General features: G+C 42.7%; 1 protein-coding gene across 7 annotated transcripts in view; it reads right to left on the minus strand.

The window, feature by feature from the left end:
• mid2 (midline 2) overlaps positions 1–23,256 on the minus strand; it is a 123,529-nt gene that overhangs the window by 24,296 nt on the left and 75,977 nt on the right. For 5 of the 7 annotated variants that reach the window (XM_058396682.1, XM_058396684.1, XM_058396683.1 and 2 more), the window contains exon 2: positions 15,327–16,038. In XM_058396682.1, the coding sequence (XP_058252665.1) occupies positions 15,327–16,022 (696 nt within the window). In that variant the 5' untranslated portion in view covers positions 16,023–16,038. Of the gene's footprint in view, positions 1–15,326; positions 16,079–23,256 lie in introns of all 7 variants that reach the window. The other 2 variants (XM_058396681.1, XM_058396680.1) reach the window with 1 other exon arrangement.

A 23,256-nucleotide genomic window follows, 5' to 3' on the forward strand; every position in this document is an offset into this window, starting at 1 on the left:
AAGGTAGCATTGCAGTGCCCTCAGTCCTCTAAATCTGCAGCAGCACATACAGAGCCATTCAGAAATGCACTCATTAAAGCAGACAGCAGACTTCAAAGCCTCAGCCTGAGCCATGCAAGAACAGGCAGCACACAGAGGGAGAGAAGGGAGAGAAATACCGTGGCAGACAGGACAGAAAGCAGAGAAATGAACAAAAAAGGAGGAGGGAAATGGGATGGGGGGTGAGGGGGATGGGCAAAAGTTTTGGGATGTCTGCATCTGGAGGAGCAGTGACATTACTGCGGTTTGAGAGGCGTCTATGGAGCAGAGGAAGAGTTCTGACGATGAGCAAGAGAGAGTGAAAAAAATGGCTGAGGGAAAGGTGGATAGAGAGAGAGAGAGAGAGAGAGAGAGAGAGCGAGTGAGAAAGCAGGACGGTAAATGAAAAGGTATTGTATTCCTGTCATAACAACCCATCAGCTGTATATCACCCTGCTTATTATCATGCACATGTGGTGTAATCACAGACATGGCCAGATGTTCTTCTCATCTAAGAGAGGACGCACCACTGATCTCTTAACACGGATAAACTTCCAAGCGCTCGGTCAACCTCGGTCCTCCAGGTGTCCTCTAGACTCTTAATCACAGCTGCTCTATGGACTCTCTGTGTCAACTGTCAGGAACATTCAGAATACTCATTAATAATGATGTGTGTGCTCGTAGAAGTAAGCCACTTATTAGGTAAGCATTGTTTTATTTAGTCTGGGGAACAGAGAATCAACAAAGCACAAGGAAAATCTATCAAGGTAATAAGAAAAAATGATTAAGGATTCATAGTGACAGTCATTAACAGAAATACATAACAGCAACAGGAAGACAACAGGAAACATCCTGGTAAACAGGACAATTTTTAATGCGTGGCCATGTCCGAGTCTGCTTACAGCACTGACTCTCTGGAGACACTCTCACACTGCGCTTCTCCACTGAAAAGTGCATCTGCTGCTTTTCCCGTTAAAATAGGAGTTTCTCTGGAGATGATCATGTGATGAATGAACAGGTATGAGGACAATCGTCATCTTCAGTAATCATGTGGGAGTGGTGACTTATGTGTGATGCAGGAATGCACCCTGGACAAGACACCAGTCCAGCAAGACCATCATGCACACACTCAGATTATGAGAAACGTAAATTTAGCCTGGCTAGTCCACCTAACGGCATGTTTCTGGAAAGTTGGAGGAAACTAGAAAACCCAGAAGAAACCCATATAATAATAGTCAGGATCAAACTGCAGACCCTGGAGCTGTGAGGAGGCTGGACTATAATAAAATCTAAGCAGCCAGTTAAAATGCACACTGGGGCTGCATTTCTATGTAATCAACCGGACTAATACGCACAAGACACAACAAGTTAGTTGGCAAGTAAAAGGCAGCTCACACACCCACACGCCCACAAGAAATGTCAAATCAGTGACTAGCCTCTTCAATCCACCACAAAGAGGACTACTACTCAAGATCAGCACTGACCATAAATCTTGGTTAACATGGGGAAAGGGATGAGAATGGTAACTAAATTCATCACGGGTACTTAACTATGACACGGCTTGTGAAAACAGTGACAATGTGGAGGATTATAGCTAAATTGCTGAGCCGAGTCATGCTGCAGTGTCTGCTGGAAAAGTGTTATTACTCTAAGCAGAAGCCACTACTGTTTTTTTTTTTATCCGGCCTGGTATTTCATTTTAATAACAAATTCACTTTATCAGTTTTTTCCTCCGGTTTTCCATTCACCAGGCAAAAAATGCAGTAAATTTTGCTTGAGGCTCAGTTCAGCAGGGTGAAACTAGCAAACTTCTGTTCTATTAGCCAACAGAAAAACACAGTATTCCTTCTGAAAAACACTAAACAGGGAAAGTGTTATTTGAAAAAGCCCCTGAAATCAAAAACTTGTGTGGTCTAGAGCTATTTCTAGAGCGTTGTGGATACCAGTGCAACACTCCGGCTCTTGGGGGTGGTTCTTGCTCTACAGAAGTAGCTTCTTAGCACCAAACAAGGTTTGATGGTGTTTGGCAGAGCATTTTCTCCAAACAGTCGAGTTTATTTGTTTTGATCCGAAAGGATGGTTATGTGACAGGTGTTCAACCAACCTTCTCCATCAGCTGGATTTGTCTCTGAATCTAATCTCTGTACTTTGTATGTAGCTAAGCCTGCCCAGATACTGATAGATATATTTAGAGTTGCCGGGGGTTTGGTGTATCTTGACTGCGTTTTGCAGTGGTCTCAGTCGCTTAGTTCAACTAACTTTGAAAGAACTAAATCAGCATACGGAAGAATCTACTATCACAGCTAAGAATCCATTTCTTGTGGACTTTAATAGCGGTCACATCAGTGTCTCAGATAGCAATTTTCAGCTAATGACACTTGTTGCTTGCAGTTAGCTGACTAATGTTAGCTATTCGCTGAACCATTACCTTTAAAATCACACCAGACAGCACATTATAGGCTGAATTTTGGTCCAGTGCAGTGGAGAAATTAGAGGTGTGAAGGACCGGTGTGACTAATGTTTCCAAGTGTGTCCTAGCGATACCGCCCTGTAGTGTATTTACACACCTTGCGTAATAACTCATTTCTGTATTAAGTGTTCTTCTGATTTACAAATTGGACGTAGCAGGTAATATTACAGAAAAATCACGAGGCCCTGCATATCTGTTATTTAGTTCTTGCATAGGCAGTGCCATTACGCGCTTAACATGGCTGACTTTCCTTTGTTAATGACCTTAGTTTACCACATGCCATGTTAAAGTCAGTCTACGTGTCAATAAGCCCGGGTGCTAGAGCACATTTCCTGTATGCTGTAGTTAATCAGCTCATGTGGCGTTTGTTTTGTTCACAACAGCCACTTCCCTCAGAACAACATGCAGAACATCCAATCATACAGCCATGTTTACAGCATCACGAAGGTTAAAGAGACAAGCGACGACCTCTTTAATCTCTTCTTCTTCCTCTGAAGGAGGAGGAGGAGGAGGGCCCGTGTCTCTTGAAAAGGGACTGAAAAGAAAAATATCTAGTCGTGCTAATTATACCCATGCATGACGTTAAAGGGGAAGGAACCGCTCGACAGATTTGCCTAAAATATTGCTCCGCGGTCATTAGCTATCAAAAAAGCACATTTAGCATTTGGTGAGTCGATCCTGCTGTTATCCTCGAGCACTGGTGATCCTTTAAAATAAAAACATAGCTTATAGCCATGATTGTGAGCCAGACAGGCAGGATGCTATTCTAACGAGACCATTATCTGTGCCTCCTCTGCTGGGATTGATGCATGTTTGGCAGAGAATATATGTAACCAGAGCCAGCAGCTTAGAGTTAACGGACAAGAGTGTGAGCAAACAATGGGTCAGGAAAAGAAACAAGCCCGGATACAAGACAGCCTTTTCTATGGAGCACAGTCTGCACAGGTGAAAAAGCTCGGATTTCTCCATCGCACTCTTTAATAACTGAACAGTAACCTCACATGCATCCCAAAATAATCATCACAAGACAAGGCCAGCTTCTGACAGGCAGAATAACAAATGGAAATTAATTTGCAGAAATAAGCCTGGCTCTGCTGCCAGTGAGTTAAGCGGCAACAGTTTGAACAAGCATGAAATATTTGAAAAAGTGGCTCACGTGGTTCGTCGGGTAAATGGCTTTAAGTTTAATTCCGTGCAACGACGTTAGGTGCTGATTAATTTCCCTGCAATTTGACTGACGTTGTGATTTAATTCTCCTAGAAGAGATGAGCGCTCCAGTGCTCAGGGTTGAGTTATCTTTTGGAAAGATTAAAACTGCAGCGGGAAACAATGAAGCTGTATGCAACAAACAGGTGCCTGTCTTATGTAATCCTCCAGGAATGCAGGAGTTTGCTGTTCCTAAAGTCTCGTTTACCCGACAGAGAGAGAGAGAGAGAGGGAGGTAAAGGGAGGGGTGGTGGTTGCAGTAAATCATTTGTCACAGCTTGTCATTACAGCTGAATGAATCATTGCGGTATTGGAAACTAGAAATCACTGGGAAATCAAGTTAGAAATCAGACTACTGTAAAGGCACTCACAACGGCATTTCTTAATTAAACGTCAGATAATATTTATGTCTGCTATGTCCTGCTATAACCTGCTTGGTATCTACACTATATTGCCAAAAGTTTTGGGACACCCCTCCAAATCATTGAATTCAGGTGTTGTTTTTCAGGGGTTGGGCTTGGCCACTTGAAAGGAACTCTTAATGAACAATTTCATGCTCCCAAATTTGTGGGAACAGTTTGGGGATGTTCCTGTTCCAAACATGACTGCACACCAGTGCACAAAGCAAGGTTCATAAAGACATGGATGAGAGAGTTTGGTGTGGAGGAATTTCACAGAGTCCTGACCTCAACCTGATAGAACAACTTTGGGATTAAAATAGAGCGGAGACTGTGAGCCAGACCTTCTCGTCCAACATCAGTGCCTGACCTCACAAATGCGCTTCTAGAGGAATGGTCAAAAATTCCCATAAACCTTGTGGAAAGCCTTCCCAGAAGAGTTGAAGCTGTTATAGCTGCAAAGGGGGGGGGGGGGGCAACTCCATTAAATTCATGTGCATGTAAAAGCAGACGTCCCAAAACTTTTGGCAATATACTGTAGGTACACTCACAGAAATAAAGGTACCACGGTGTGTTTTTTCTAGTTGCTAAGGGGTTACTATCATGGGTATGTCTTTTGTACCTTTAGTATATATCCTTTACCTTAAAAAATAAATGAACACAGTGGATATAGAAAGTCTGCACACCTCTGTGTGTGCAGGTTTTTGTAGTGTACAAGATAAATCATGTCAGATCTTTTTCCACCTTTACTGTGACATAGCAAGCACTGAAATTAAAGTAAAAAAAATTTTTTTATAGGTGGCAATAACCTCCTTGCAACATTCACTTGTGATACAGCACACAGGCTTGTGGTATACCTTGTAAGCTATTTGAGTCTACCCACTTAGCACAACTTGATTTGGAAATTTTATTCCACTATTTTATTCCAAAAATGCTCCAGATCTATCAAATTGTGAGGGGATCTTTCATGCGCCTCCTTCTCCTCCTTCCACAGATTTTTGATAGGATTTAGACCTGGGCTCTGACTGGGCCATTACAAAACATTGATCTTCTTCTGAAGCCATTTTCTTTTGCTTGGATTTGTGCTTTGGCTTGTTATGCTGCTGGAAGATGAAATTTGTCTTCATCTCCAGCTGTCTAACCAAAGGCCTGTAGGTTTTGTGCTAAAATAAATTGGTATTTGGCACAATTGATTCATTCCTCTATCTTGACTAAAGTTCTAGCTGAAGAAAAGCAGCCCTATAGAACTATGCTGCCACCACCATGCTTCACTGAGGGTGTTCTTTGGGTGAAATAGTTCGTTGCTTATATATACACTGACCAGGCATAGCATTATGACCACCTGTCTAATATCGTGTTTGTCCCCCTTTTGCTGCCAAAACAGCCCTGACCCCAGGCATGGACTCCACTAGAACCCACTAAAGGTGTGCTGTGATATCTGGCACCAAGATGTTAGCAGCAGTCCTGTAAACTGCAAAATGTGGCCTACATGGGCCCCAACAGAGCTGCAGTTTTGGAGATGCTCTGATCCAGTTGTCTAGCCATCACAATTTGGTCCTTGTCAAACTCGCTCAAATCCTTACGCTTGCCCATTTTTCCTGCTTCTAACACATCAACTTTGAGGACAAAATGTGCACTTGCTGCCTAATATATCCCACCCACTAACAGGTGCCATGATGAGGAGATAATCAGCGTTATTCACTTCACTTGGTCATAATGTTATGCCTGAACATGAGAGATTCAACAATGCAGGGAAGGGACGGACAATGCAGGGACATGCAGGGAAGGAGCAGATATTCCTGCAGAAACTTTAATGTTACTGTAGGTCTCTTGCAGCCTCCCTGGTAAGTGTTCATTTTGTCCTTCTGGCAATTTTGGAGAGACATCCTGCTCCTGGTAATGTCACTGTGATTTCCTCCACTGTCTAATGACGGCCTTCGTCTATGGCTTGGAAATCCTTTTTCTGCCCTCTCCTGATCAATACCTGTCAACAGTACGATCCTGCATGTGTCTGGGAAACTCTCTGCAGACCATGCAAAAAGAAAACCAAGATAATGTCGAGAAAATCCTACAGGGACAGATCAGAATCACTTCACTGCATGACAGGTGAATGATATTTACAGTGGGACGTGAGATCGAATGTGATTGGTTAAATTCTGAGCAGGTGCAGAAGCTTTTTTCTTTTCCAAAATATTTCTATTTTTTGATTGATTGATTTTGTTGGCTGCTCTTTCACAATAAAAGGTGGAAATAGACCTGACCTGATTTATTCTGGTTTCCTTTTTTACATCACAAAAACATGGCATTTTAACAGAGGTGTGTCGATCCACTGAACGTTAATATTCCTCTTGTTATGAAACATTACGGAAGGTGTGATTGGAGTGTTCGGGCATGTTTTAATGCCTCAGCATGTTTTAATATGTACAAATTACCGTGTACAGGACGTTTAAAAGAGACATAAGTGCAAACATGTAAACGCTGCCTTGCTTATGTTTCCTTGTCTACAAAAGGCATCCTAACAAAATGCAGCCAGAGACATAGAGTGGGAAACCTGTAGAGAAACCTGCTTGAATAATAAAACTCTCAGCTGGAGAGGAGATGAAATCTAAGGAGAGGTGTGGCTATGCTATGTGACTTGCTATTTGAAGTGTTACTGAGAATAACAGAAGGAACAGAAAGTCCTTCTACATCCTCGTCCTACTCTTTCCACCGATCTCTGAACGGCTTCAAACTGGAGGAGAGAGGTTTACTGCTAAGGAGAACTTCAATGCAGTGTGTGTTATCTTGCTCGTCTTCACACGGCATTGGAATATTGTCTTGGTTTTCTTGCTTTAAGTCATGAAATCATCCCATCTCTAAAAGTAAAGAAAAGATTTAATTGAGCTAGCTTCCAGCAACAGCATACGCTGAAGTGTTTTGTTCCTCTTATCCCACAGCGAATTACAAACACGTATTTATTTATTTACAAAATGACACTTTTTATTCATGTGCATGTTTAGTGTTGCAGAATGTCTGTGATACAAACTTATTTCCTGTTATCATTTACACCTTAACAATTCCAAAGACTTTCCCATGTTGGAACAACTTTATCTGTGCTGTCACTGGAGACTCCTTCCTAAAAACAGCAACTAAATGTCTCCACAAATCTGAGTAAGCTTCTGCTACACAGATAGACGATAACATATCGTTAAAAAGAGTGCATATACACGTTATAGAACAATAACCAACACTTTCTGACCAATCAGAATCGAGCATCCAGCAGCACTGTGGTATAAACACAGGTAGTGTCTGTTCTTCGAACTTTAGGACAAGCTTCGGTGTCTTCACAAGAGGCAAATTGCCTTGCTGGCATGCGGCGTAAACATGTTTTGAACGGAAGATGAAACAGCAAACTGACAGCAAGAGTGATGAGGGCTGCTTTCTTGGGGGGTTCACAGCAAACACATGGCCTAGTTCTTGAGCCACAGGAGACAACATAAAAAGCAGGGTTTTGAGATGCGCAACATGGCTGAGTTTAACGTTGTGAGGCGGGTCTCTAAAACTGATCTCAGTTCCTAATTGGATGAAAATATGCCCCCCCCCCTTCACACTATCTGGATCATATTTTCTCGAATGTACGTTTTGAGCGGTGAAAAGAAAAAAGCTGCTGTGCACAGAGAGGGCTATATCAGGCCCATCATGTCACAGTGGGACAGATAAACAATAAGTGCTGGGTATTTAGGAAGTGCCAACTGCAGACATTACATTAGCGCTTCCAGTTTAGCAGTCAATAGGGTGAGAAATCTGTGCATTAGCGTATTGGTCTCAGTGAATGCATGTGGGCCAACAGCCAGAGGATTAGAGATTTAATCCACATAGGCAGAAACAGATAATTAGCAACAGCCAGGGTTTGCACAGAACAACTCCCCTTTGGGAGTAAAGTGACGGTGACTGACAGATGACAAGTGGACGGTGGGGAGATGACGAGCGCACGCTGCAGACAGGGAGATATTGATATGTAAAATGAGGACAGGATGGATATGTCGCATCGGCTTGCAAAAATCAATCTTCCTTTTATACGGTTGAGGTTTATATGTGTGTATAAAACCAACAGTTGATTGATCATAGACATACGTTTATATTATATACACTTGTGACACCAATTGTAATCAATCCATATTCACTGTTATACCATCTTCTTGTGTACATCAGCTTGTCCTTGAGGCGTATAAAAGCATTTTGCATAAGCAGACAGCTGAAGATTGGTGGATTTTGACTTGCACTATCGAGTCCTGATCAGAAAGACTTTCAGTGTAATGCGGTAAGTGCAATTACAGTATGTTGACAGCACAAACTATTTTTAACTCCTTGGGGTCTTATTTTCTTGAAGTAATTATATTAGTGCACATAGTGGAGGGTTTAGTGTTAGCGTATCAGATAAACAGGCAGTAGGATGAGGGTGAGGCTGCACGCTGAGCCTGTGAACAACTCAGCAGCTCTTGTGAGGCTCTTGTGTTGCTTTCTGTCGCCGGCTTTCCGAACAGCTGAGAGGTGATGCGGCTGTTTTTAGCAGCCCATTAAAGGAGAGCTCTGTGCTATAAAGCATGCATGAACAGCACAATGTTTTTGAACAGCCTCCACGAAAGTAATGTAAAAGGGGCTGACCGCTTCCTTGCGGGATCATACAGTATACTCTGCTGGCTTCCTGTGATTTCCTGCCATCGGACAGGTCATCGTTTGATGCTGTTTATAATACGTTTTCGGTAGAGGAGTGTAAACGCTAGTAGACTGTATTTTAAATTATACAGTGTCATATTCATGAAGGCTGTGGCTGAAGTCAGTGTTATTCTTAGTACATTTAGATTAGATTAGAGTTCTCATCCTGCTTATCCACTTTCATACCAGATGAGGAAAAAAAAGAGCTACCTAGTGAGAGCAACACTCACTGGCCAGTAAATTAGGTACATAGGTACGCATGCAATTGTTCAGTGCGTATCTGCTCGGAAGTCCCGAATGTATGACACCAAGTCGTGGTGTAGAAATCACAGCCTTTCAGCAGGTACTCCTTTCAGACTGCTCCTATTGTTTCCATTGACCTCACTGAATCATTACAGGTGCCACTTTTTACAAAAACCAAAAATTATTGGTTTGATTGGATTTACTAGGACTCTCTGTTAACAGTTCAGGCTGCAGCTGCTGGTGTTAAAGGTGTGGGCAAAAGGTAACTGGTATTGTGCTCATAATAAAGTGGCCAGTGAGTGTCTACTCCTTGTTTATTCCTGGTTTCTTTCCTTGAGGTTATCTTGTTTTGACATGTCCAGCCTTCACACTGACCTCAGTAGAAGGGAGATAAGATACCGGCCCTCTGTCTTCCACCATAGCTCATTGAAAGGGTGAGAGATAAGAGCAGCAAAGACGATTAAACTGAAGACTTTGTCATGGGTTTCTTGGTCCCTGGAGAATAGGAAGAGGATATCTGAGATTCCTGTGAGGTCAAAGATGATGGGGTCTCAGACCTCTGATAATGCTGATTTGTGGCCTGTCTCTCGTGTGCTGGTGTGAATTGTCTCCCGGAAGGGGAGATGCCATGAAGTTAAGCAGCTCCTGAAACAGCAGGCGGAATATACTATGATGTCAGCAGCAGTTTGAGACGAAGACAAGCCACAGGAAATACCGGCCCTGGTTTGGCCTTTGACATTCCAGCGCAGAATGGAAAAACTCAAAGCATCTTTGGAAGTGCGGTGGTGACACAAGGCTAGGCGAGGCCCTGAGGATCAAAATAGCTCACAACAGAAACAGAGCGGTTTAAAAATTGTTCTTTGTTTGGGTTATTCTTTCATTGCATTGTCAAATATGTATCCACATGCAAAACGACCTCAGCTCACGCCAGTGCTGCCACCTACACGCTCCTCTGAAAAAGAGTAATGAAAGGTTACTTCACAAGATCCTCAGCATAGCGTATTTTGACAAGGCCAGAAAGGAGGAATGACAATATGATTGCAAGCTTGAAACTTCCCTTGAATCACTAATACAAATCCTATTTCAAAGGACAGCCAGATTGTATGAAATAATCTTTTAAAACCAAGGTTACTACAGCTTTTAATGCCTCTCCGTGCAGTGTAGAAGTGACTGCTTCTGTTTGCTGATAAAGAATGATATTTGTTCAGCCGTACCCTGCAGACTCCAGCATACAGTACTGAAACACAGAAATACACTAGAACAGGTGTGTCAAACACACTTTCTTCCCTTGGACATACCAGCAATTTTTGTGAGCCTTTGATTGGCCATAATTTAAGACTATTCATTTCATTTTTCGGCATATTATATATACTACTGATTAACACCAATAACCTAGGCTTTGACAGCATGAAAGCATCTACATATCTGTTTTCCATTTGCACTCTCTACTAAGAATACATGTGTTTATAGCCTTCCATCTCTCTTGTCTTCGCACTCCATCACAATAGTATGTGGACACCTGACCATCAAACCCACATGAGGGTTCTTCCCCAAGCTGTTGCCTAGTCAGAATCACAGAAGTGTCTAAAAGTCTTTGTATTCTGTAGCATTACAATTTCCCTTCAGTGAGACTAGAAGGCCCATACCTGTTCCAGCATGGCAATGCAGAGCTCCATGAAGACATGGTTTGTGTGGAAGAACTCTGACTCTGCCCTGACCTCAACCCTTTGGGATACACTAGAATGTTGTCTTGTGCACCAGGCCACCTGGCCCCTAATAGCTAACTTCCAAAAATCTGCAGAAAAGCCTTTCTAGAAGATTTGGGGGTGATTATAACGACTAAGTGGGAACTAAATCTGGAAAGGCATGGTTTTGGTGGTCAGATGTCTTTTGGTCAGGTCTCTAAACATTCAGTGATACATTCAGACTAAAGGTCAACACCAAACCTGTTTCTGAATCTCTTTTCCTGGCTCGCACTCAAGGCGGCAGACTGATGTTGATTTTTATTAGCACTCTGAAAAGAGTGTGTATGTGAGATGCGTATGATACCCAGGTCACTATGCTGAAAGTTTGGTGAGAAAATGTTGAGCAGTACTACATGCTGTTTCAAACAGAAGTTTGTGCAAGATAGATGAGGCAGCGGGCAATTTTTCTTGCCCACAGGCCTTGAGTGTGATGTTGGTGCACTCGAAGAACAATGAATGAGAAACTTCTGGATCTGGAAACTTAAGGACTAGTTATAGCTCTGTAGAATATCATTGCATCACACAGGGATAACTTCACACTGTGACTCTGGTAACTCTGCATTAATTATGCATGGGGAGCAGTTTTTTTTTTGTATGGGAATGCAGCCCTGACATTTATCTCTAGACAGGGATTTGGTCTATCTTACTCACACACTCTTCAAAAAGGCATCAGAAGTGAAAGAATTTTAATCAAATAGTTGAATATATTCCAAAGAGTGAGGAGCGAGTTTCCAAAAAAAGAGACAAGAGATAATTGCCGAATCTCTACACATAAGCCTGCGATATTTAAAGACGACCTTTAAATTTGGATTATTCTTGCAGGTCAAAGGGTCAATATGATCACTTCTAACTAAGTAGAGAGCAATACACACTAATACATTAGAGCAAAGTCCTGAGCTCGTATCTCTCTCTAGCACCTTTCTCTATAGGATAGGTGGAACTAGGTCAGTTACTTCAAAAAAAAAGAAGAAGAAGAAGAAAAATCTGTCCTGGGAGTGTGTGAGAGGAGAACCCACTACACTCACTACGGAGCTTAGCATAATGACCCGCCTCCTTTGCCTCGCACTCGCAGGCTCGGAACAAGCCAATAATAGCAGCGTTTAGAAAGTGACCTGAGCATCTTGGTGATGAGGAGAATGTAGAGGAAGTAAGAGGGATGGTGTTTGCTCAGCTCGGTTCTTATCATCAGGAGGTCATAGACAGCTTCTCTGAAGAGCTTAACATAAGAGGCCCTGACAAATGAGCTGGAACTCGAATCAACAGCAAGCTGAAAGACTGCTGTGACTTGCAACTGCCAACATAAAAATTAAGCCGTTAATAACCTTTTTTTTCATACGTCATATTTTCCATTAACACACACACACACACACAGAATGTAATCCCTGGGTATGTATTAAAACATGGCTCATATGCTTCGAAAGCATTAGTGTACTTCTGTATGGAAGTCACGTCCGACGTGTGAAAGTGGTGGAATCAGTCAGAGTTTGGTGGACACTCGCTAAGAGTCGATGAGCGGAAAAACCTAAATGTATTATTCATCTTCATCTGTGCCTGGTGTCTTTAATAAAGTGTAATGAAGGTTTTTATTTTATAAGGCTTTCTGCCATAATGCTGATATGGTGAAGTTTTCAGTGAGGAACATTTTTTTTTGGGAAGAAGTCTGTTGAAAAAAATATTCTATGACAAGATAGTCAGTAACACGACAATGTGCTTTAAAAAAATTTTTTTAAAGAGAGAGGAAATACAAGATGCCGGTGTGGGAATATCTATTTCTAGTTTTTATAACCTAACAGGAATTAACTGGCGTCGCAGACATTCCACAACATTAAACATTACTTTAAAGAACAACGTGGAATTGTACTGGGATTGTAAACTCTTATGATACTAAAGCAATTCAGTCAATGCCGTTATTGTATCTCTGGCATGGTAACACCACAATCACACCACTCTATCCTTCATTATTAATTTAATGCTTGCATAAAAGGAATCGAGGCTTATTAAAAAGATCACGCGAGCAGAGCACAGAAGAATCTGCCTTCAGTCAGACATGCAGTGTGTGAGCAAAGATTTTGGGAGATCAAGACTCCAGCAGTCCCAAATCACTCCAAGGCTACAGCCCGTCTGCAACAGTGCTGGAAACGAGAACTTCAACTTTAACTCCACACACAAGAAGATTAAAGGTTCTCCGTTCAGCAACATTCCCTCTCCCGCTCTCCTCAGGTTTTGGTTTGGGAGTTCAAAGTCAAGCAAGTTCAAAGTTGCAGTGGGGAAACATTCAGATTAGCTGCAGCAACGGAGAGAGAGAGAGAGACACTGCGTCAGCATCCGACACGCTGCACGAGGAGCCTGCACATAAAAGTGCATTCAGAATGAGCTGTCTTTAATGCTGGCTTTGACGAATCCAGCAAAGCCAGAGAACTTGACTACTGTTCCTGCAGCTGAAAACACGCGCTAGATAATTAGTCCACTGAGCCAGTGTAAGTTACAGGACTTCTTTCTGGCCACTGGGAACAGCATGCAGAAATGAAATCTTGTCCCGGTGAGTCACGCCAGTTTCTCTTTCCATGTGAGAGGATCGCCGGACAAAAGAGGTGGAACTTTCTCAGGTATCGACTTTCCTCCGTGCGGTACTCAATGCTTCTCATTTCAAACGATTAAGGGCTTGCCAGCATGGCCGTATTCATATACTTGCGGACCGGAGGGGGGAAAACATCGATGCTTAGAATTTCCTTTACAGGCAGGTGTGTGAACAAAGAGGTCAACATGAATAGGTGATCACAGAGAGATCACATATGCTTTCTGCGCTCGCCACTGATATAATGATGCACACACTTAATGGCAGGCTCTTTGTGAGAATAGATTATGGCCTTCAGCACGGCTCGTATTCACGCGTCCAGCCGGTGAGGAGCGGTAGACCGCTTATACCGCAGGAACCTTAACCTGCCTGTAATACAAATCCCATAGTGATTACCACCTAATGGGCAAGTAATATTTTATGAGCCTTTAGAGTCAAGCCCTATAAAACATTAGGGCTATAACGCTATAAACGATATTTCACTCTAACACAACATCACGTTCTTTTTAACCAGAGCTCCAGTGAAAACAAAGACGTTACTCACATAAACAAACTAGTTCTGCTGTACTGATGCTGTTTCTGCTTTTCCGGTAATTCACCAGAAGTCTGTATCTACCAGGGTTGTAAACACAATGCCACTATCTTTGTGTCTGTTTAGTGTCCAAATATTCATCTGTATTTGTGGTTAAACCTGACGTAGGTGTGGTCTGAAGATGAAGGATTATGTCACCAGAAACAATGGGGGAAAAAAACAGATAGAAACGGAAGCCCTGTCATTGTGAAGCATGTAAATAAACACTATTAATGCATTGTTTTTGTTGCATCCCATTGGGTCCCAATCCAATCGACTAGACCCCCCCCCAAAATTAAAACATTATCTGTTCAATCTGAATATATTCATATATATTTTTTGCTTTTCAGTTCAGTTAGTGTGATGATGATGATGTGTGTGCATCTCTCTCTCTCTCTCTCTCTGTGTGTGTGTGTGGGTGTGTCAGCTTCAGCTGAGTTCTGGGCTGTGCCTCAGTGTTTTGGTCCTGATTCAGCAGTATCGTGCTTTGTGGTGGTCGAGCGCTGATCAAAGGCTGGCTTTATCAGAGTGCAGACTCATCTACTATGATAATAAGTCTAGCTCAAAAGAGCAGCTGGTCAGGCTTGCTATCTCTTCCACACTTCCCTTTGAGTACTGTAAACACACTTGCAAACAAGATGTAAATGTAGACTGGATGCTTAGACCATGTGTGAGATGTGGCAAAATGAGTGAAGTGGATAAAAAAAAAAAACCTAAAAAGAAAATCATGGAGCTCATATGAAGTACGTCCAGTCACGATGAACGCTTCTGCATCTTGTAATTGAACGCAGCATTAACTCGAACGGCCGAGGGGAAAACCAACAGGAAATTCCACGTTTATGAAAAGTACAGTGATAGAGATCAGCTGGACTCAGCTGAAACGGAGCCAATGAACCATCTAATGTCAGCAAAAAAAAAAAAAAGGCTGAAAAACATAATGTAAGGCTTGATGTAGAAATGATTCATCTAGTTAAAGCTGAGGAAATAAAGCAGTTCACTGTGATTACTGGCAAAGTTCCTGAAGCACCAGAACGTCATCATCTAGATGATATTGTGAAATCAGTTTTCAGGATATATTACAGTATCTTCTTACAGCTACATACTTTCAAAGAGAATAGAATTACCTTGTACATCTTGCTGTGGCAGGGGAAGTATTTATCTCCACTAGAAAAATCGCTAATATATTTGTAACCTACTCGCTCTTTTCCTTTAGATATATAATCTATATTAGCTGATTTGCACCTGCTACATTTGTGTATTTGTCTCTTTTGGGGATTTTGCCAGTATATCATAGTGTTCATCCTGTTTCACTACCATTACACACTAGCCCCTAGAAACCTGGCATACATACAACATCGTTCTGCAGAGAGACAAAAAAAAAGAAGGAGAAAAGGCATGGGCTTACCTTGAGTTTGTCGAAACGCTCGCTGAGAGAGGTGACATGGTGCTCACGGTGTCTGCCAACCAGCTTGCAGAGGGTACAGATAAGCTGTTCATCTGTAGCACAGTACAGGCTCACTGTCTCGCTGTCGTGCTCAAGGCAGGCCAGGCCACGCAGGTGCCCATCACCCGCCGGCTCCAGCAACCGGTGGCTGGTGAATGGTTTCTTGTTGGGATGTGTAGCACGCAGGCAGCGCTCGCAGTATGACGCCTGGCACGTGGCACACGTCTTCACGGCATCACGAGGAGGCTCCTGCTCGCAGAACTGGCAGGGTACACGCAGCTCGGCTGACATCGCGCTGCTGTTAGCGCTGCCCCCGGTAGGTGTTGCGCTGCGGGGCCGGGGTGGGGGGCGAAGGCGGCTCTCGCTGGGTGAGCCGGGCCCGCTGAACGAGGCCTTCTGGAAACGGTCAATGATGTTCTGCAGTGTCACATTGCGTCTCAGGCCGTCGAGACCGCGTGGGCTTAGCGTGATGACGTGGCGGCACGTTGGGCACTGGAAGGCCGACACAGACTCAAGCGGCTTTGCGCCGGAACAGTGGGAGACCAGGATGCGATGGGCACAGCTGAAGCACAGGCTATGGGCACAGGGAAGTAGCAGCGGGTCCTCAAACAGCTCCAGGCAGATCGGGCATGTCAGCTCCGACTCCAGGGTTTCCATCTTCAGTGGGCCCGATCTAAAGGCGACATCAAATCCCACAGAAGCTGGTGAGTCACCTGCGTGGCAGATAGCCAAGGGGTTAGTGGCAAGCTGGCACCCCTCTGCACCCAGGCAGCATAGAGGGGTTGGGGGGGCAGCTAAAGTGACATTCCACTCCAAGTTACCAATAAGGTCCTGGTGCAGTCTCGGTTCAAACCGTTGGACTACAAGGACGATATCTGAAACCCGTGGAGTGGAATGTCACTTTGACATAAAGCAGGCTGGTTAATATTGACAAACAGGTGAGGTGACAGCAGCATTCGGTTGTATCAGCACACTTTAATGGGCTTTGTGGAAAACGGATCCGTAGAATTCAATATCACAAAATGAGGATGTACAGTAATTTCCTCTCAATCACACGGGAGATTAGAGAAAGAGGCGGGTGACAAATTAAAAGAAACACCGCTGACTCTGTTATGCTGTGTTGGAATTGGTTGGGTCCACTTGTCCCTCTTACAAATCAGTTTAAAGTTCCTTTATAGCTTTCAAACCAAACATTTAGTTACTTTTCCTTTAATTTGTCACCCATCTGTACATTGATTCTTATTACATAGCAAGACAGGGTCAAGCAGGGTGAGCTTATGGAGGTGGTAGTAACAGCTGCGACATTTGCACGGATATGACACACACACACACACACACACACACACACTTGCCTTATTCTATACTAGACATAATTATTGTAGCAAATAAATGCTATGCCTAAGCCTAACTTCAGCTACTGTAAGATATTCCTTCACTGATATAAACCATACATAAACATAACAAGCCCCCCAAACATAAAAACATGCCCACCCGTCTCTCTCTCTCTCTCTCTCTCTCACACACACACACACACACACCATGCCCAAGATCTCAGCGTGCATCTCTGAGCCAAGACAACAAACTCTTTAGAAAATGAACTGCTTCTCTCTGAGATAAAACCACTCTAGTTTTTTTTCCCCTTCCCTTTTCATTTCAGCTGCCCGTGTCTCTGTAACAGCCCAAGTGAGCTACATTAGAAACAGGAATTCTGACTCATTTGAACTGGCCTGGAATATGAAAGGTGCCTGATTGGCACTGTATGAATAGGATATTTTGTTATGCAGTACAGCAAAACCTTTCAGTAGTGGCTGTCAGGGGACAAGATTAAAAATAAGCCTGCGTCCTTCAGAAGAAAGAGGGAGGGTATTATAGCTATCTGTTACAATTCAAAACTCCTGTGATTAAAAGCAGAACTGTTTTCGGGAAGCCCCAAAAACTCACGTATTCAAAAAAAAAAACCCCAAAAAAACCATGGAGCGATTTTTATAATCAAAGGAAGTGTTTCACTTGCTATCATATTCCTAATTAGCAAACCACCTTGAACGGGATTTTTTATCAGAACATCAGAGGGACGATTAGCTCGTCTGCGGCCTTCAACGTCCCCGAGCGCTTGTGCTGTGCTGTGTAGAGGAAGCACTGCACTCTGGTACTTCATTCACCGACCTCCAGCTCATATACACTTCCTCTATGGCAGGTTTATGTTACTGTCTAAATTTATGAGAAAATAAAACTTAGAAAGAAACGCTCTGGGAAGAAACAATGAAAGCCGATCAGTTTTAGTGTTGGTTTTATTCTCGGTGACACAATCAAAGTGTTGATTCAGTGTTTTATGGGACGTTTGGAAGCCGGTAATAACGGGTGAAAAACACCCTATAAAAACCTCGCACACACTTTCCCTTATAGAAACACACACACACACACACACACTCACACTCACACAGAGTATAATCTGCTCAGGGAAACTAAGTTAGCAGCATGAATAAAGGGAATTAAAGCTGATGAACACTGTTAATACGACTTCATTAATATTTCTTGCTCTTGTAAGAACTCTCTGCTGCACTTTGGCTTCTTATTGATTTGGACCTCAGAACACAGTCGTTCTATATTCTGTATCATGTATTCAAAAGTCAAATCTACGACTAAATAAGGGACAGAAAAAAAAGAAAAAAAACACACAGCATGCATCCCATCTTCTCAGTCTTTTCCAAACAAATGATCACATTTTGCCCTGGGCTTGTTGATATGAATACATGAATACCACTATGCCACACACACACACACACACACTGCTACAAACCTAAGCCTGAATTCGTCTAATAGACTCTTTCCCAGCAGCGCTGCAAGCTGACTGGACTACACGGCCTCCTGTGATCACTTCTTCCCATGTCAAGTCACCATGATTAAAGTGGCGCCAGGCTGCCCGCTAAATTCATTACTGGAAAAATAAATAAGCTGCTTGATCCAATCGCGTAGATAGCACGGTGATAAGAGGCAGCGTCCTTGTGTAACCTTCACCTTGCTGCCTGCTCCATCAGATGGTGCTGTACTGGTTTGGGTAGTTTTTTTTTTGGACGGTCAGGAGATGGAGCATACATTAAAAAGATGTCAGATAAAGGTCACTGTCAAACGTTGACCTTAGTAATTTACTTACATTCTGACATGAGATGCAGGAGGATTGTGGGTGTGGCAGAAGAATAAATATATCAACTATTTACAACCTTTGTTTAAAAAAAAAAAAAGCACTTCCTAGAAAAATTCATGCTTGCACACTAAAACACACACACACACACCTTTCAGCAAACTTGTGTGCAAATGTGTATGATGACGAATGCATACGCGACACAGCTCATTTGCATGTAGTGACGTCCCACGAAACTGCATAAAAGGTCAAGAGTTGTTCGTTGTCCTGACGTGTCCCCATTCTTATTAGCTTGAAATAAAAACCTATTTCTAAACAGTTAGTGACGGATCACTCACATGATCCTGGACGCTCTGCTACTGTTCAGCTGCTTCATGTGAGACAATCAGTTAGTGACCATTAGCGTCCTGACTGAGCTGAAGGAGTCTGCATGCTTATTTTAAAGGTACAGTAAACCCCATGGGGGACTTTCTGTGCCGCTGCTGTGCTCAATCCCGCTGTGAATGCGACAACAAAATGCATGCGTCACGGTGTGGCATTTTTGGAACAATGACAATTAGCCTTGTCCAAACAATAGGGACAATCCATTTGTAACAGTGACTTGTAAAGCAGCTCTTCCTTGAATTATATTTGTACAACGATTATAACACAATACACAGTAAAAGCGAATTCAATCCAGTAACCAGTGTTACAAAGATTATACATTAATAATGTTTATTCTAACTATAATGGTAAGAGGGGGAAAAAAAGATTTTACAAGGTGCCAGAGTTTAGCAACAGCGTCAAAACATGTTCTTAATCCTATTGAAAAGACTCCAGACTAATGATTTTTCCAGTCTATCCAGTCTTGGGTGGATATACGAGACACACAGATATGTTGTTGGAATCACAAGCATGTTTTCTGACAACTATATACAGTTCTCCATGATGCTGTGATCATACCATGAGTCTGTAAAGGTAGATATAATGACACTCCTGTACCAGTTATTTAGTATTTCAACAAGAAGAAGATCTAATATTTTGGAAATCCAGTTCTGACCTACATACCTGATGACACAATTTTAGCCTGCTATAGCCAGTCCAAGAGCCAGTGAGCGCAAGTGCTTAAGTCCCTGGTGTGTGTGTGTGTGTGAAGATAGGAGTTTGTGGCCGTACTTCTGGCTGAGCTTGTGGGTCAGATCTCGCCTGCTGGCCCAGACTCTCTAATAGAGTCAATTTATCTTCTGTCAGCCTGCAGCTGGATACCAGCTCCACATGTTTTGGTGGAGCCCTGGAACTGGAGGTGTTAAAGCAGTGAAGTTCACTCCGGCGATACTAGAGCAGCCATCCATTTAGAGCATGCCATGCAACCTACTGGACTCTTTCTGCCACATTATTCAGACAGTCTGTACCCGACTTATCATTCTGAATCTGTGGTGAATGACCTACAGGGAGGTGGCACTATACAGGGGACGCATTAATATTACCACCTCTGGAATATACACTATATAGCCAAAAGTATGTTCACACCAAACTATCACACTGATGTGTTTGCCATTCCAGATTTAGTCCTCCATTTGCTGTTATAATAATCTTCACACTTCTGGGAAGGCTTTTCACTGGATTTTGGAGTGTGGCTGTGAGGATTGAATCATTCAGCCATAAGAGCATGAGTGAAGTGAGAACTGATGTCTGCCAAGGAGTTCTAGCATGTAGTTGCTGTTTTGTCCCAAATGTATTCAGTGGGGTTGAGGTCAGGGCTCTGCACGGGTCACCTGAGTTCTTGCACATCACCTGCGACAAACCGTGTCTTTATGGAACATGTTTGGGTCTCTTTATTCCCCTTGGAAAATGCAACGGTAGTTGGTTATTAATATTTGTATTCATGATTTAGAAGTATTTCAATCCTTTGGCCTTTCGGTTAATTGGAGGACTGCAGTCCGGATTTGAGTGGTACCTGAAAGCTGGAAAAATACTATAGGAAATTAACAAGGTATAAAAAATTGCCTGTAGTTGACCTAGTTCAGCTTTTGTAGCGGAGTTGCATCCAGTCGTTCATTTATGTAAATTATTCAGCTCAAGGCAGCTTGAGTTTTCACAGACTTTCATAGAATTTTCATTTCCTCTCTCATGAGTAGTACACTGATGAAATGCTTGCTCGAAAAAAAAAGAAGAGAAAAAGCTGACAATGAAAGCATTGGTTAAATATGAGCGACTAGGGAAGTATGCGTTTATTCTCTGCTTGACGTCTCGTCCGCTCGAATGTGGTGACCACTACAAAACAAAACCCCACCAGTTCAAACTGACGTCTTATTTATAGTCATGAACTAATCACTAGTGGTTAAACGTTAAAAAGCTAAACAGTTGCTTAGTAATCGAGTCGCTTTAAGTAACTGGAGCTTTACAAATTCGAGTTGAAAACCCAGGACACATGCAAGAAATGGAAATGACTCTTATAGTCCCCTACCATTAAAAATCCTCTGCAGCCTCACAAGCGATTCCTGACATCTCTAACTGTTGTGTGTGTGTGTGTGTTTTTTTAACAAACCTCAATTACCATAACAAGCCTCGAGTGTGGGTTGTGTTTACAGCAGAAGCTAATCCCAGGAGAAAGCGAGGGATTAACAAAGCAAGCAGGTGTGTTTGAGGCGAATTGACTCTCCTTGGAACTGTAGCTCATTCAAGCATAGCACACTTGCACTATGCACTCTCTCTCACTCCTAATAAACACGGTCGGGGCGAAAAACCCTCGACGTGCATCTCCGAACACTGACATTGAAAATCGATGTGTTTGGATAAGTGCACTTTCTGCTACATTAGCGCTGCACATGTGACCGTGAAGCTGGGTGATGTAACCTGACAAAAGGACAGGTGTCAGATATGAGTTCAGTACAGGACAGGCAAGATTTAGTACGATCCAGGAGTGTTAATCGCATATGATGGGATTAATCTTCAAGCTCGTTCGGTTTCGGCGCAAACAAATAGCTTAGTTAGAGCCTGAGGGTGAAATAAAAAAAAAATGCTAGAGTTAGAACATCACATCATGCATGTTTCGTGTCTATATGCTGTGCCTTTAATTGTGTATACACAACTCACTAAGAGTCTGAGGAACAGTAAGACTTTGGCTGCACTGACGGTGTTCAGGTAGAAAATGTGTCATTTTCATAACACTATGTCAGACGGTGTCAGAACCCACATAAGCGAGTCTATTTGAAACTGTCGGATTATGATAAACACGAGGTGCCACTGAGAATTTGTTAATCCAGGGAGAGTTCCCTCCTACACTTTGTAGCAGTTACTTTTATGAAGTCTGAAGCTTCAGAGCACATGCCGCAGCAGTCAGCCTACAGGCAGAAATATTGAGCTATCAATCTGTAAGGATTTAGTCTAAACCGGTGAGAGTATCTGCTGCTCATTAGCCGATATCAGACAAATCGTGATAGGATGCTCGGTATGAATACAGTCGTAACACTCGTAAAAAATACTGGGAGTAAAGAAAAAAAAAAAATTTGGCACAATGACCTAGGAAATCGCACGGAAAGTGTAATTTTCCATGCAAGCATCCAAGCGTCTATTGTCCTGCTGTCAGGGGTCATTGTGGCTGCTGGCTGATGCTCTGGTTTTCCACATCCTCTCTTTAATGCTGGCCTGGCCTAATAAAACATGGCATTTCTATTCATAGAATGTACACAGCGATGTGGACTAGCAGTTGTGTTTCACTGTAAGTTGAGCCTGGTCAGAGGCTGAGCTCTTTTGGCATTTGCCCTGCACAAACATGACTGGCTAACCTTCACATTTAGCACAGCCAGATCCAGGTCGAAGCCCATCTGCTGCTCTGCCAGTGAACAGTGGGACTGTGAAGTGATGGGTGCCTGGCTGTAGCATGTGCTTAATCCTGGAAACTAAGACATTAAACAGAGGTCCCCCTTGCATGTCAAAGCTGTGTCATAAATTTGAAATTATATTAGCAAAAAAAATGGATTTAGGGGGGAAAAACAGCAAACAATTAAAGGCAGGGGTGAGCTCTGTAACAAAGATGATTCTTTGACGCCATTTTTATCAAATGTATTACGATGTAGGTTTGCTCACAAACAGACAGCAATACAGAAGAGTATTCGTCTTAATGCTGGACGATTGTCAGTCTTTAACCGTACTATACCATAGCCATACGTGGTTGGGAGCCTAGAGGGCGAAACTGGAGGGTGGGAGGGATCAGAGTGACACTAACCAATCACAGGTCTCTGTGAGCTCATGTATGTGGAAGAAGGCAGACAGTGCTTTCAGCTGAGTGTGTTTGAAAAGACGTGGAGGTTGGCTTCATGTGTTTTAGAGCAGAGGCGTTGAATCTGATGGTTTTTATTCCAACTGAGCAGAAGCCACGCCCGAGTCTACTGAAAACCAAGATCAGGTGATTGAACAGGTAGAAGTGGGTGTGGCTCCTGACTGATTTCAATGAAAACCTGCACCCACACCAGTCCTTTGTGGATAAGATCTGTCACCCCTGTTTTAGAGGAAGCACACAATTCTATCTATCTATCTATCTATCTATCTATCTATCTATCTATCTATCTATCTATCTATCTATCTATCTATCTATCTGTCTATACAAATTGTTATGCTGATTTTTTTAATTTAAAGTTAACATTTTTATTTATTTATGAATGAGAGCATTACAGAAAAAAGTGAAAGACTATCTAATTTTAACATGATATAATATGTGAACATCCCATTTCAGATTCAGGCCTCCTCTGTGGATATAATAAGCTCCACTCT

This window comes from Hemibagrus wyckioides, linkage group LG08 (genome assembly GCF_019097595.1).
Source record: "Hemibagrus wyckioides isolate EC202008001 linkage group LG08, SWU_Hwy_1.0, whole genome shotgun sequence".
NCBI lineage: Eukaryota > Metazoa > Chordata > Actinopteri > Siluriformes > Bagridae > Hemibagrus > Hemibagrus wyckioides.